Source organism: Thalassophryne amazonica, chromosome 3 (genome assembly GCF_902500255.1).
Source record: "Thalassophryne amazonica chromosome 3, fThaAma1.1, whole genome shotgun sequence".
NCBI lineage: Eukaryota > Metazoa > Chordata > Actinopteri > Batrachoidiformes > Batrachoididae > Thalassophryne > Thalassophryne amazonica.
Genome location: NC_047105.1, coordinates 6,616,789 through 6,633,505, shown reverse-complemented (window position 1 = coordinate 6,633,505; position 16,717 = coordinate 6,616,789). Strand labels below are relative to the sequence as shown.

Below are 16,717 nucleotides of genomic sequence, written 5' to 3'. Positions count from 1 at the left end.
AAAATTTCACAAAATATCAGCATGGAGACACTGTCCTTTCAGAGGCTGAACAATCAATCAGATAATTAACAGAATAATCAACTATTTGTATAATTTATTAACCATATCATTAATTTATTTTAAGAAGCCAATTTTAGATTTTTTTTCCCCCCTCACTTTCAGTTTCATTTAGAGCAATGAAACTTCATTTGTTTGTTTTTGTTTTGTATTTTTTAATCCATTTTAATTTATATTTTACTTTCCTGTAAACTGTTACAGAGGTTTCTGCTTTTCCTTTTGATCTTACAAACAAATACCATTAGATGGACTCAAACTGGTTACCACTTTTATTTATTTATTTAATTTTATTGCTTGTCCTTTTGGAGTCTGTTTTCAGAGTAGTGGATTTTTATAAGTATTAAATTTAATTAAATCACTGCCAATGTATGAAAAACAGACATTATTATTTGACTCACTCAAATAAATTGCATTTTAAACTGGAACAAACTTTCTTAATCCCTGTTTGTATAACGGTAGAAGTCATTCAAATGAGAATTTTCCAACAAATAATCCAGTGGAAGTGAGAACAAGACTGAAAGACAGGTGAAGATTAAGAGACAGACTCGTTGAGGCAGACGGGAAATTGGACTAACGAGTTACAGGCTGATAATGAGTCAGACAATGAAGACATGAACAGAGTCCAAGTGACATCAAACACATGGCAACACAGATGGCGGGACAGGAGGACAGTTCAATGCTATTCAGAACTGTCTGAGAAACCAAAAGTGTGGGACTTTATATCTTAACTACAAAACGTCTTCATGAAAAACTCCGACCCACTGTCTGTCCAACACAAGACGTCCAGAACAACTTCATCTCTGCAGCACTCTGCTCCACACAGAAAAAGTCCAAAGTGAAGCCCATCAGAGAGGAAAAACCCAGACTCACTTTTCACAAAGTCCACAGTGTTCACAGAAGACATGGAGATGACTTCACCTCAGATCAAAACAGAGAAAAAGATTCCAGTCCAAGTGTGGACAAACAATCTGGCCAAAGAAAGGTCCACACATAGACGAGTTACTGCTTTGGACATCCATCATCATGACTCTAAAGTCAAGAGGCGCTCATGTTGTGTCATATACACTCAAATCGACGAATCAGCTGTCAGTACTTTCACCAAGAACTCTTTACCCAGACTGGTTTTAAAATCTACCTTTCAGAGTCCTGCTGTGCTTTGATCAGTCTGTTAGAGCAGTTAGGCTGCTGACAGATCACAGAATAATCAACGATTTCTAGAATTTAATAACTATGTCACTAAATCACAGATTTATTTTAATTAGCATAAGAATCCCCATGTTATTGCAGAAACTTAATGGTGTGGTTTATTTTTTATAGATAAAGTGAAAATACATCAAGAAGTGGCAGTGAGCTCTCAATGAAACTTGAAAATTAAAATTAAAATCTAGCAGCCAAAAAGAGTGTTTTTCATTACTGATAAAATACCTGATTTCCTTGAGCATAAGTTGCATTGTTCACTCACTCATCTTCAACCGTTGAGCCGGGATAGACAGTTCCAGCAGGACACTCCAGACTTCCCTTTCCCGTGCCACACTGACCACCTTTGACTGGGGGATCCAGAGGCGTTCCCAGGCCAGTGTGGAGATATAATCTCTCCACCTAGTCCTGGGTCTTCCCCAGGGTCTCCTCCCAGATGGACGTGCCTGGAACACCTCCCTAGGGAGGCACCCAGGGGGCATCCTTACCAGATGCCTGAATCACCTCAGCTGGCTCCTTTCAACCTGAAGGAGCAGCAACTCTACTCCGAGCTCTCCATGGATGACTGAACTTCTCACCCTATCTCTAAGGGAGACACCAGCCACCCTCTTGAGGAAGCCCACTTCGGCCGCTTGTACCTGCAATCTAGTTCTTTCGGTCATGACTCAACCCTCATGACCATAGGTGAGAGTAGGAACGAAGACTGACCAGCAGATCGAGAGCTTCGCCTTTTGGCTCAGCTCCCTTTTCGTCACAACAGTACAGTAGAGCGAATGCAACACCGCGACTGCTGCGCCGATTCTCCGACCAATCTCACGCTCCATCGTCCCCTCACTCATGAACAAAACCCGAGGTACTTGAACTCCTTCACTCGGGCAAGACCTCATTCCCTACACAGAGTAGGCAAACCATTGGTTTCCTGCTGAGAAGCATGGCCTCAGATTTCTGATCCTCATCCCAGCAGCTTCACACTCGGCTGTGAACTGATCCAGTGAGTGTTGGAGGTCACCGGCCGATGAAGCCAACAGGACCACATCATCTGCAAAAAGCAATGATGAGACCCTGAGCCCACCAAACTGGAAACCATCCTCCACCCGACTACGCCTCGATATCCTGTCCATGAATATTACAAACAGGATTGGTGACAAGGCGCAGCCCTGGCAGAGGCCAACCTCCACCGGAAATGAGTCCAACTTGCTGCCGAGCACCGAACACAGCTCTCGCTTTGTCAGTGCAGAGATTGGATGGCCCTGAGAAGAGACCCCCCTCACTCCCACAGTATCTCCCGGGGTACCCGATCATATGCCTTCTCCAAGTCCAAAAAACACATGTAGACTGGATGGGCATACACCCAGGCCCCCTCCAGGATCCTTGTGAGAGTGAAGAACTGGTCAATGGTCCACGACCCAGATCAGGCTTTCCTATATAAGGTAATAATAATAAATTACATTTATATAACACCTTTCAAGATAAAAATCTCAAGGTGCCTCAAAAAAAAAAACAAAAAAAAAAAAAACAAAATCAAATAAAATAAACACCAATAATAATAATAATAATAATAATAATAAAATTACACTTCAGCAACACACAAAAATCCCGAATTAAAGAGCTGATAATACAGAAAAGGTGCAACTTATACTCCAGAAAATACAGTATTCACCAAAGAAGCTAACTGCTCATGCCACCAGGTAACTAAACAAATGAGCTTGAAGACGGGTCACAAATTGACAGGGTAGTAAATACAAACTTCTGGGGCAGGATGGGGGGTGCATATGTTCTAACACTTTGTCAAATCTCTGGCACATCTGTTTGACTGTCACCCTGTTTCTGAGTTTGTTTTTTTTTGTGCTCTCCAGTATTATTTGTAAAAGTTTCAAGGGGCAAAAGTGTCATAACAGAACCAATCTACCATCAGCAGCTTCATCTGCAACATCATCAGTATCTGTATCCTCCTCATCTTCCTCCTCCTCCTGGTTTTCAGGTCTCTGTAGGCTCTGCTCCTCCTCCAAAGGCTCCTTTACCGCTCCGTGGGAGAGCACAGCAACATCTGTCACGTGACCTGATCACATACATAACATTTTTTCCAAGAACAGGGCAGCGGCCCAGAGACAAAGAAGGACAGAGAGAGAAACAGATCGTTCTATTCTGTCAGAAAACCACGCCGTGGAGCACAAACGTCAAGCATTTGATTTTCAGGAGTCCATCAGTGACTCAGGACTCATCTTCTCAAGAAGAAAAAAATTTAAAACAAACACAGCAAAGCAGCAGCCTTTAATAACCATGGAAACACCAAATCCAGAAAACCGAAACCAAGACCCATTTGCATCCCCCGGAAGGATCCAACAGTGAAGAGGAACAGGCCATCAGAGAAACGAAGATCAGAGACACTCCATACAAAGACTGCCACGTGCTTCGTGTGCCATCACACAGAACCTTCCTCAAAGCAGCCCAGAACAGTCTGCGTGTGGTGCAAAACTCAGACACCTTCACCAGAGGAAGAGCCATCAGACCGCTCATACCACAATGAACCAACATCCATGGAGGTCCAGGTTGATGGGGCGACCCCCACAGGAAGGGGGTGCAGGCAGAACCTGAACCTTCACAGACCAACAGCGCACCATTAACGGGAGTAAAACAACAAGCATTCCCTTTGGAGACCGGATGTCTCTGCTGTTCCGTCCACTTTCACCACCCACATTTACACGCCTCATCGAGGAATCTAACCCATAACCTTCTGCTCAGTTCTGGAATCTCTGGTGATATTTGCCTGCAGGACTGAGCCAGATTCATGCAGAATGTTTGGTGTTGGGAATAGTAGAGAAGCTTGAATCTTCGACTGGACTGGGTTGCTTGACGTGAGGACGTTTTGCTTCAAATCACAGAAGCTTCCTCAGCTAAAATTCTTGCTCTGGTAGTCTGACTTCTGTCTTGACTCTTGTAGAAGAATAAACCAGAAGCCAACAAAAGCTGGAGTTTTTAACCTAACCAGACCCCTCCTACCGAGAGGCCGATTGCTATAGGCTAGTGACTAAACAATAGCTCTAATTAGCACCTATTATGCGCACTCCTAATGATGGGATGGAAGCATGCCCTGATGGCTCCCTTGACGCCTCTCCTGATGACGTGAATGACTCATTACCATGAACAAAAGACTGAAACTGCTTAGACCTGAGTACCCCATTGTAAACAGGGGACAAAGCGTGTCTGAGACCCGCCCCCCCGGTTAAGGCTGGGTTTCAACTGTTTTACAAAGAATACCTCCTTGACCCCTCTCTCAAACCATTTCTTCTCTCTGGCTAAGATTTTAACTTCCTTGTCATCAAACGGGTGGTTAGTGTCTTTCAGGTGGAGATGAACTGCAGACTGAGGTCCACTGGCAACCTCTCTGCGGTGCTGGTATAGCCTCTTGTTTAAAGGTTGCTTAGTCTCACCTATGTAGTGTTCATTACAGTTTTCCTGACATCTGACAGGAATACACTACATTGCTCTGTTTGTAACTAGGGATCCTGTCCTTAGGGTGAACTAATTTCTGTCTCAAGGTGTTAACCAGTTTAAAGTAAACTGGGATTTTGTGCTGTCTGAAGATCCTCTGTAGTTTTTCCCCTACTCCTACTAAATAAGGGAGAGACACTCTTCTTCTTGTCTCCGTCTCCTGTCTATCTGGGACTTCTGCACTTTGTCCAGGGACCATCGTGGGTACCCACATACTGTGAGGGCTTTCCGTACAAGTTGTTGTTCTTTAGCCCTTCCCTCTGCAGTTGTGGGCACCTGTAAGGGCTCTATGTTGAAGAGTCAAAGAGCAGATATTGGTCAGTGTGAGTGGGTTTTCTGTAAACCTCTGTCTGGAGCTGCCTGTTCTCTCCAATCGAAACATCACAGTCCAAGAAGGCTAAATGGTTGTTTCTGGCATCCTCACGTGTGAACTTGATATTGGAATCCACCGAATTGATGTGTTCTGTAAAGTCCTCGACCTCCTGTTGGTTGATTTTAACCCATGTGTCATCTGAGCAGCTTTTGTTGGCTTCTGGTTTATCTTCTCTACAAGAGTCAAGACGAAGTCAGACTACCAGAGCAAGAATTTTAGCTGAGGAAGCTTCTGTGATTTGAAGCAAAACGTCCTCACGTCAAGCAACCCAGTCCAGTCGAAGATTCAAGCTTCTCTACTATGGAAACCACCTGGACAACTGAGAGCCTACACAGAAACTTTGGTGTTGGGAATGCTTTTCTGCTACTTTTCAAAACCAAGTAGAACATCTGAGGACCAACAGTCACATCCAGACGTATGCCGTGAGGCAGGCAGACAGACAGAAAGAGAGGTGGACACAGAGGAAGAGGTCAGCCGTCAACATGCAGGAAAGTGACATGCATCATTTGTGCAGGAAAATGAAGAGACGCAAGCAGCCAGAGACGGACGGAGAGCGGCGGGATGGACCACAGCGTGCCGACTCACCCAGACTGTTGTTCTCTTAATACTTTTCTCTTGGAGCTGTTCTAACCGTACTGTAAACAACAATAACAGAGAGAGGCGATGACTGACAGAGTGCAGAGAGGCCCTAGACTTGTTCTGATCCTCATCTCCAATTAAAAAAAAAAAAAAGTGAACATTAAAAACTGAAACCTTTTTTCAGGTTTCAGGTTATTGTGACATCTTTATAAACATCTGTTCACCGATTCTTCTTTTATCGTGAGCATATTTCTGACCAGCAGTGGTTGCTGACAAATGTGTCTCGTGATTGTGACCATCAGAGGGCGCCACAGTGTCTCATTCGAGTTGTTCCGGTTTCAATCTCCTGATGTTTTGTGATAGAATTCTTGTTTTTTCTGTGACCAAACAGAGTCCGCCATGCTTGTGTGAGAACTTGGTCATCATGGTTACATAGGCGCTCTCACCCAACAGCTTCCTCTTGGTGGATAAACATGTAATGAGCGCGTGGGCTGGATGGAAGCTGGAGGACAGTCAAGTAAATGCCCGTAAAAACCCCACATTAAGTTGACTTCACAGCACTCTTGGTAATTCACAATAAAAACATGAAGGAAGTGTAGCTTTGGACCAAGAGATTCTCAGCACCACCTAAGGCACATCAGGATCCAGACGCATAAATCTGATGATCTACAGAGACCTGCTCTATAAAAAAACAGGAACATACATTCAACAAAAACATATCAGCCATTCACAGAATAATCTGTGATTAAGGTGACCAGTGCCTCCCCGCGCTCTCTCATACTACACCAAACAAAAATATGAAAGCGACACTTGTGTTTTTGCTCCCACTTTTCATGAGCTGGACTCAAAGATCTAAAACATTTTCTATTTACACAAAAGGATTTTTGACCATTTGAGAGAAATAGGTCTTTTGAGTGTATAGAAAATATTTTAGATGTTTGAGTTCAGTTCATGAAAAATGGGAGCAAAAACAAAAGTGTTGCATTTACATTTTTGTTCAGTGTAGTTAGCCATCTGTATTTAAATATCTTTATCAGCCCTAAGGCCTATCGGCGTTTATCTCGGAATTCCTGGATGAAATGGCTACAACTCCCCCTGTACAGAACGTCAATCTGACACAGATTATTTCCACAGCCGGGGCCAGTAGTTATTTACAGCTGGGTGGACAGGAGCCTATCCCAGCAGTCATAGGGTGAGAGGTGGGGTTCACAACGAGCAGGACACCAGTCTATCACAGGAATGACTATAATACTATAGTACTGACAGTATTGGTAAAAACTTAATTTGTCCAGCAATGACTGCCTACATCCCGTCATTCTTAAGGAGGTAGTTACAACAGCGACCACGGAGCCTGCAGGGTTCCATGGGGACTGTCAGTAGTTACCCTGCAGGGCAGTAAGCCTCTCGCTGGTGAAATCGTTGTCGGCCTGCAGAGCCTCGATCCGAGCCTGGAGAACCTGCTCCTTCTCCTCCATCTCCTCAAGCCGCAGCTCCAACTCCCTCTTCTCAGATGCTCCCCGCTGTGTCAGCTCCTCCTGCCGGCCCTCCGCAACCTGGACAAGGAGAAAGAGAAAAGGGGTGTTGCCAGAGGTTTCAAGTTTAAATGAATCCCACAGGTCAGCGTTTGTTTGCCGCTTGTCCTACATCTGTGCAGGTACCTTAATTTTGTCTGTGAGCTCTTTGATCTCATTGACAGCAGCGTTATACTTGTTAGCCAGCTCCTTCAGGCTTCCTCCCGGACTCCTCTCAGACATCTCCTCAGGTGAGTACACTCGTCCTCCGTGGTACTGAGAGACCGCTAGAATGCAGGAGGTGGGGACCAAAAAAAAGTCAGAACTTTCTCGGAGAATTGGAGAATGCTGCATAAACGTTACGGCAAGCAAGTCCCACCTCCACCTCTGACAGCTTCCTGACCACTCGATCTTCTCCTGCAGGAATCTCCTCAGAGATTCTTTTCGCCGTAGTCTCGTAGTTATGTTTGTCCTCCTGAAGAGCCACGAGCTCCTTCCTCATCCCCTCCTCGGTCCTGGGACTGCAGGAGAAGAGGAGACGGGAGGGATGATTCATTTGGACCGGGTCCTCCAGAAGAAATGTGTTCAGATCTGACAGCAGTGTGTGTGTAGTACCTTGAGTAGGCCTGCAGCTGACCGCCCATCACCTCAGTCTGGAGAGCAGACGGTCCTCGTCGATCAGAGCCTGTCACAAACACCAGCTCTATATAGCACAACAGATCTGTCGATCATTGCACTTTGATAGTTGTGCAGCGTTCATTACCTGCCAGCTGCTCTCTGAGGCTTCCTGAGTGGTGGCTAACAGACGCTGCAGAGTGGCCAGCTTCTGCTCCAACATCTGCTCTCTATGTAAGGCCTCCTGCACGAAAAAGCCAGAAAATATTTACACTCCATTTAGAACGTGTGTTTAATATTTATAATTTAACATTGAATGCCTGCAGAAATTCACTGAGCTTGATTTTTTTTTAGGTGTAGTACCAGGGTGAGACCAGGAGGGTGTCAGTGTATTACCTGTAGGTACTGGGAGAGCTGGAACAGTCCTGAGAATACATAGGGGGAGTGTTGGATGCAACCTGGGGGGAAAAAGCACATCACAGCAACATCAGGACAGTTGGACAACCAGTTCATCTAGCTTCATGTTTGAAAATAAACAGAAAAAACAAAAATGAAAATCAGGAGCAGCACCACAAATCATTTGGAAGCAACATTCTGCACATTTTCGTCTGCAGAGCACCTCAGCACAGTGATGTCAACATTTCTTTGTTTTGTTTGTTTGCTATTTTGGAGCTTCTCATTTTGAAATTCCATTTCTTTTCATATATTAAATCTATGACCTAAAAGGCATTCTGTGCAGATAAAAATGACTGAGGTGCTTCAGAGAGATGCAGAAACACATGTCCTGAACGGTTCACTAATTTCCACCTAGAACCATGTGATGATACACAGAGCAGAGACTATTTGTGCATGTCTGACGGCGTGATGACAACACGCCACATGCTCTTACCTTGTCTACAGGTAGCGGTAAAGGAGCCTGGATGACACTGAAAGAGAAAGAAGAGCAGAAACAGTTTGTCACCATGGAAACAGCAGGCGTAACCACAGCAGAGGACTCACTTCATGAAGGTCTCATGGTCATGTTCTCACCACCTTGTAAACTGAAACCTGTCACAGAAATTCAACATTTGACATTCGTCTGACTGCTAATATAAACAGGCTCATTCAAAAACAGAGACAGACGCACGGAGGAGGGGCTGTTGAATAAACGACTGAAAACAGCAACACCACCACCAACAAACTCACAAACATGACTCCAGTGAGACATTTCAACTCCAGCTGAAGAAAAATCGCGAGTCTGGAAGCTAACAGGTGGCACACCGGATGCCTCCGTTTCAATGGGAGGAACACAGAAAAATTCCAACACCTCCAGCTGTGAGCGCAGCAACTGTGCACCACAACGGCACTTAGTTTTCACTTTTACCACCTGCCGCCGAGATAACTACAAACTGGACGTTGCTTTATCTTTACCAAGGGAGAAGACGGACAGACAGATGGATTATTTAAGTGCAGAGAGTCACCTGGATTTAATCAGGTAAAAGTGGGTAACAAACGCAGCTCTGGAGCAACAGGTGTTTGAGTGTGAAAACTGATGGATGAAATATTGTCATTTTGGTCAAATGACCAGAACATCACCCAGGTCTTTTCAAGAAGCTGGAATTCCCAACACTGCTCTGAGCTCGACCATTCCAGAGGCAACATCACACTCTCAGAAGAATAGAAGCTCTGGAGCTGAAAAACTATAACCGAACGGAAAAAGTTTGAATGCAATAATAACGTTATTAACAATGACAATAGTTTAATTGAAAAACCAAAAAACATTCCAAAATTAAGAACTGAATTTGTTTTACTGAAAAAAAAAAAGTTATTGGTAATAATAACAGTAATCAGAAAACATTTCAACCATTACCAGGATTGAGTCAACGCAATATTCAAACTGAAAAAAATTATTATGAATCATAATTATCACAACAAAGTTTAAATGAAAAACCAGAAAATATTTAAAAATTACGAGGACTGAGTCAATGCAATATTCAAACTGAAATTACAAATAATGATAATGAAGACAAAAATGATGCAGACAAAGAAGAAGAAGATGAAGTATTATATCTACACTTTTTTGCTAGACTATACTGTTGCATTTTTAAACATGAAAAATGTTTCTGTGTAGGTTCTCAGTTGTCCAGGTGGTTTCCATAGTAGAGAAGCTTGAATCTTCTACTATCCAAACATGAAAAATCAAAAGTTGGGCCTTCAGGTTGTAAGGTTTCTCCCCTTTCCTCCATATGAACAGATTTAACTCCACAATGTCTGGGATGAGCGATACACTTTCATCCTGTTGACTGGTCGTTATGTTAGTTTCACATTAGGTTCCTCTGTCATTTTGTTGTCAGCGTATAAGACACTAAATATCCTGAAACCCAAGTCAGAGGGGAAACGGGATGTTTTCAAGTTTCTGCCACCTGATGGAGATGTTTGACCAAAAATCATCACAGAGGTTCTTCTCAGCTGGAAATCCAAGGGTTAATGCAGCTAGAAAGAGTCAGAGCTGAGGAATGAAGGCAAACTCTACTCTGTCTAGATAATCTTTAACCTCAGTCTGTTACTTATAAGCAACTAGCTGATCCCACACACAGAAGTGCACACACACATAAATGTCAAACTCTGGATCTTAAAGCTTTAAACATTTGTTGTCTCAGCAAATGGTAAATGGACTGCATTTATATAGCACTTTTCCATCTGAATCAGATGCTCAAAGTGCTTTACAATAGTGATTTACATTCCCCTGATGTCAGGGTGCTGCCATACAAGGTACTCACTACACATCGGGAGCAACTGGGGGATTAAGGACCTTGCCCAAGGGCCCTTACTGATTTTCCAGTCAGGCTGGGATTTGAACCGAAGATCCTCTGGTCTCAAGCCCAACACTTATCCACTAGACCATCACCTCCCCAAACATCAGTGATGAAGCCAACACCTTGCTGCTCCGCCCACTTTTCCAGGAGCGTTTAGATCAGGCGTGCCCAAGTTCGGTCCTTGAGATCTACCTTCCTGACACACTTAGTTCTCTCTCTGTTCCAACACACCTGAATCCAATGAAAGACTCATTACCAGGCTTTTAATGAGCCTTCATTGGATTCAGGTGTGATGGAACAGAGAGAGAATTAAGAGTGTCAGGAAGGTAGACCTCGACGAACGAACTTGGGCACCCCTGGTTTAGATGCTTGATGTGAAGGTGGTTAGTTGACCCAGGTCAGAGTTTCCACTCTTTTTCAGACATCACTTTCCAAACGTTCTTCCTGACATTTCAGGACAAAGGGTGACATGATTCTATGGTGGTGCTGACTCATATAAAGACAATGAAATATTTCAGGTTAATTACAGGTGACAGCTCTGCTAACCAATACATCACAAAAATAACAAAGGGGGTTAAAACTTTGTGTAATCAGAGGTCTTAAGACTTTTGAATTAACTTTGCAATCTTCTTGTTGCAAGAACTTGTGCAGCCACAACCAGTGAGCTGTGTGTTCTAGTTAAACATTAACCCGCTCCAACGTGCGACATAAACGACAGCTTGATATGAAGAGACCAAACCCATTGATCTTCACATGACGTCACATCCTGCACAGATATTTAATCAGCTACAATCTTGGTCTATGAACACGTCATGTGATCTGATAAAACTTTATCATTCAGTGACAGGAACTTTTCCAGCTGCCAGAGTTGAATGAATGACTTTATTCATCCACAGGTTCATAATAGGTATGTGCCAATGAGGGTTCTTGATTTTGACATTTAATATCGCGTATGCACTAATACCAAGCCCCAATACAATAAATAATATGCCAATTTTCCAAATTTGTAATAAGTTTTGTTCCGATACCTTTTAGATCGCTAACATATTTTTGTGGACAAGTTATTGAAATTAACGTCCCGACTGTCATTTTACAAAGTAATATCAGCTATATGTTTTAGTTTTAAAGTAATGCACTAATTTTGGAACATGCCGCAATGCATTATGGGAACATTAGTTTCCTGACTTCACTCACGTCAGTGGTTGGTTGGTTGGTATAACCAAACTGAAACGTGTGGTGGGTTTTACAAATAAATCTGTATTTGTAAAAGTCTTTTTTTTTCATTTGTAAAAAAAAAAAAAAAAAAAAAAAAAAGCCGATTTGAAAACTGAAAATTCTGTTTGCTAAGTGATTCACCACTTTTAACGAATGTGTGGCAAACGCTGTTCACACTGCCATGGCAGTGTTCAGTGTTCATGACATGAAAACTAATATTCCTACAATGCATTGCGCCATGTGTGTCTTAACGTTAAAACCTTCCAAATTTAAGGCTGGGTACCGAACTTTGGTTCTTTTGTGGCACCGACCAAAATGCTTTGGTGGCACTGAGTATCGAAACATGCCTCGTGTTTCCGTGCCAAGTTTCAGTACCCAGAGGTTAATAATGTGCAAGAAGAGCGGTCTGCAGCCATCCTCCTCTCAGCATTCAAGTCGGCCTGTGGACGTTACAGAGCATGAGCAGCCTGAGTCAACATCTCCACCACCAGACTCCGCTTCAACTGCAAATTAATACGTGCATCGTTTTGAAGCTTGAAGCAATGAAGCACTATTCCGACCCGCTGCTTCGGTTCTTTGCTTCGCTGCCTTTCAGAAGTGGCAAATCGGCTTCTTAACTCCTCTCAGAGCCATTAAAATATCAATCAATCAATCAACTTTTTTTTATATAGCGCCAAATCACAACAAACAGTTGCCCCAAGGCGCTTTATATTGTAAGGCAAGGCCATACAATAATTACGTAAAAACCCCAACGGTCAAAACGACCCCCTGTGAGCAAGCACTTGACTACAGTGGGAAGGAAAAACTCCCTTTTAACAGGAAGAAACCTCCAGCAGAACCAGGCTCAGGGAGGGGCAGTCTTCTGCTGAGACTGGTTGGGGCTGAGGGAAAGAACCAGGAAAAAGACATGCTGTGGAGGGGAGCAGAGATCGATCACTAATTGCGGAGTGATGCATACAGAGCAAAAAGAGAAAGAAACAGTGCATCATGGGAACCCCCCCCACAGTCTACGTCTAAAGCAGCATAACCAAGGGATAGTCCAGGGTCACCTGATCCAGCCCTAACTATAAGCCTTAGCGAAAAGGAAAGTTTTAAGCCTAATCTTAAAAGTAGAGAGGGTATCTGTCTCCCTGATCTGAATTGGGAGCTGGTTCCACAGGAGAGGAGCCTGAAAGCTGAAGGCTCTGCCTCCCATTCTACTCTTACAAACCCTAGGAACTACAAGTAAGCCTGCAGTCTGAGAGCGAAGCGCTCTAATGGGGTAATATGGTACTACGAGGTCCCTAAGATAAGATGGGACCTGATTATTCAAACCTTATAAGTAAGAAGAAGAATTTTAAATTCTATTCTAGAATTAACAGGAAGCCAATGAAGAGAGGCCAACACGGGTGAGATATGCTCTCTCCTGCTAGTCCCCGTCAGTACTCTAGCTGCAGCATTTTGAATTAACTGAAGGCTTTTTAGGGAACTTTTAGGACAACCTGATAATAATGAATTACAATAGTCCAGCCTAGAGGAAATAAATGCATGAATTAGTTTTTCAGCATCACTCTGAGACAAGACCTTTCTGATTTTAGAGATATTGCGTAAATGCAAAAAGGCAGTCCTACATATTTGTTTAATATGCGCTTTGAATGACATATCCTGATCAAAAATGACTCCAAGATTTCTCACAGTATTACTAGAGGTCAGGGAAATGCCATCCAGAGTAAAGATCTGGTTAGACACCATGCTTCTAAGATTTGTGGGGCCAAGTACAATAACTTCAGTTTTATCTGAGTTTAAAAGCAGGAAATTAGAGGTCATCCATGTCTTTATGTCTGTAAGACAATCCTGCAGTTTAGCTAATTGGTGTGTGTCCTCTGGTTTCATGGATAGATAAAGCTGGGTATCATCTGCGTAACAATGAAAATTTAAGCAATACCGTCTAATAATACTGCCTAAGGGAAGCATGTATAAAGTGAATAAAATTGGTCCTAGCACAGAACCTTGTGGAACTCCATAATTAACTTTAGTCTGTGAAGAAGATTCCCCATTTACATGAACAAACTGTAATCTATTAGACAAATATGATTCAAACCACCGCAGCGCAGTGCCTTTAATACCTATGACATGCTCTAATCTCTGTAATAAAATTTTATGGTCAACAGTATCAAAAGCAGCACTGAGGTCCAACAGAACAAGCACAGAGATAAGTCCACTGTCCGAAGCCATAAGAAGATCATTTGTAACCTTCACTAATGCTGTTTCTGTACTATGATGAATTCTAAAACCTGACTGAACCTCTTCAAATAGACCATTCCTCTGCAGGTGATCAGTTAGCTGTTTTACAACTACCCTCTCAAGAATCTTTGAGAGAAAAGGAAGGTTGGAGATTGGCCTATAATTAGCTAAGATAGCTGGGTCAAGAGATGGCTTTTTAAGTAATGGTTTAATTACTGCCACCTTAAAAGCCTGTGGTACATAGCCAACTAACAAAGATAAGTTGATCATATTTAAGATTGAAGCATTAAATAATGGTAGGACTTCCTTGAGCAGCCTGGCAGGAATGGGGTCTAATAAACATGTTGATGGTTTGGATGAAGTAACTAATGAAAATAACTCAGACAGAACAATCGGAGAGAAAGAGTCTAACCAAATACCGGCATCACTGAAAGCAGCCAAAGATAGCGATACATCTTTGGGATGGTTATGAGTAATTTTTTCTCTAATAGTCAAAATTTTGTTAGCAAAGAAAATCATGAAGTCATTACTAGTTAAAGTTAATGGAATACTCAGCTCAATAGAGCTCTGACTCTTTGTCAGCCTGGCTACAGTGCTGAAAAGAAACCTGGGGTTTTCTTTTTCCAGGCTAAGTGAAGATCTTCTAAATTAGTGAGACGCCATTTCCTCTCCAACTTACGGGTTATCTGCTTTAAGCTACGAGTTTGTGAGTTATACCACGGAGTCAGACACTTCTGATTTAAAGCTCTCTTTTTCAGAGGAGCTACAGCATCCAAAGTTGTCTTCAATGAGGATGTAAAACTATTGACGAGATACTCTAACTCCCTTACAGAGTTTAGGTAGCTACTCTGCTCTGTGTTGGTATATGACATTAGAGAACATAAAGAAGGAATCATATCCTTAAACCTAGTTACAGCGCTTTCTGAAAGACTTCTAGTGTAATGAAACTTATTCCCCACTGCAGGGTAGTCCATCAGGGTAAATGTAAATGTTATTAAAAAATGATCAGACAGAAGGGAGTTTTCAGGGAATACTGTTAAGTCTTCTATTTCCATACCATAAGTCAAAACAAGATCTAAGATATGATTAAAGTGGTGGGTGGACTCATTTACTTTTTGAGCAAAGCCAATAGAGTCTAATAATAGATTAAATGCAGTGTTGAGGCTGTCATTCTCAGCATCTGTGTGGATGTTAAAATTGCCCACTATAAGTATCTTATCTGAGCTAAGCACTAAGTCAGACAGAAGGTCTGAAAATTCACAGAGAAACTCACAGTAACGACCAGGTGGACGATAGATAATAACAAATAAAACTGGTTTTTGGGACTTCCAATTTGGATGGAAAAGACTAAGAGACAAGCTTTCAAATGAATTAAAGCTCTGTCTAGGTTTTTGATTAATTAATAAGCTGGAATGGAAGATTGCTGCTAATCCTCCGCCCCGGCCCGTACTACGAGCATTCTGACAGTTAGTGTGACTCGGGGGTGTTGACTCATTTAAACTAACATATTCATCCTGCTGTAACCAGGTTTCTGTAAGGCAGAATAAATCAATACGTTGATCAATTATTATATCATTTACTAACAGGGACTTAGAAGAGAGAGACCTAATGTTTAATAGACCACATTTAACTGTTTTAGTCTGTGGTGCAGTTGAAGGTGGTATATTATTTTTTCTTTTTGAATTTTTTTGTTTAAATAGATTTTTGCTGGTTATTGGTGGTCTGGGAGCAGGCACCGTCTCTACGGGGATGGGGTAATGAGGGGATGGCAGGGGGAGAGAAGCTGCAGAGAGGTGTATAAGACCACAGCTCTGCCTCCTGGTCCCAACGCTAGACAGTCACAGTTTGGAGGATCCAAGAGAATTGGCCAGATTTCTAGAAATGAGAGCTGCTCCATCTAAAGTGGGATGGATGCCGTCTCTCCTAACAAGACCAGGTTTTCCCCAGAAGCTTTGCCAATTATCTATGAAGCCCACCTCATTTTTTGGACACCACTCAGACAGCCAGCAATTCAAGGAGAACATGTGGCTAAACATGTCACTCCCGGTCTGATTGGGGAGGGGCCCAGAGAAAACAACAGAGTCTGACATTGTTTTTGCAAAGTTACACACCGATTTAATGTTAATTTTAGTGACCTCCGATTGGCGTAACCGAGTGTCATTACTGCTGACGTGAATTACAATCTTACCAAATTTACGCTTAGCCTTAGCCAGCAATTTCAAATTTCCTTCAATGTCGCCTGCTCTGGCCCCCGGAAGACAATTGACAATGGTTGCTGGTGTCGCTAACTTCACATTTCTCAAAACAGAGTCGCCAATAACCAGAGTTTGATCCTCGGCGAGTATATCGTCGAGTGGGGAAAAACGGTTAGAGATGTGAACGGGTTGACGGTGTACACGGGGCTTCTGTTTAGGGCTACGCTTCCTCCTCACAGTCACCCAGTCAGCCTGCTTTCCCGACTGCCCGGGATCTGCCAGGGGGGAACTAACGGCGGCTAAGCTACCTTGGTCCGCACCGACTACAGGGGCCTGGCTAGCTGTAGAATTAAAATATGTTAATCATGAGTCACTTTTGTGCAGATTAAAGTCACTAACTGGGACTCCTGTCTTGTTACAAGAAAGAAACGTTGCATTCAAACAGCTCCAAACGCTGCACGGCTC

The 16,717-nt window shown here is 42.8% G+C and overlaps 1 protein-coding gene across 1 annotated transcript in view; it reads right to left on the bottom strand.

Moving 5' to 3' along the window:
• LOC117505736 (sarcolemmal membrane-associated protein-like) overlaps positions 1-16,717 on the bottom strand; it is a 119,770-nt gene that overhangs the window by 36,387 nt on the left and 66,666 nt on the right. Inside the window, 10 exon segments of the mRNA XM_034165291.1 lie at positions 7,083-7,251; positions 7,357-7,457; positions 7,460-7,496; positions 7,589-7,730; positions 7,825-7,861; positions 7,864-7,894; positions 7,973-8,068; positions 8,221-8,249; positions 8,252-8,282; positions 8,714-8,750. Coding sequence (XP_034021182.1) covers positions 7,083-7,251; positions 7,357-7,457; positions 7,460-7,496; positions 7,589-7,730; positions 7,825-7,861; positions 7,864-7,894; positions 7,973-8,068; positions 8,221-8,249; positions 8,252-8,282; positions 8,714-8,750 — 710 coding nt within the window.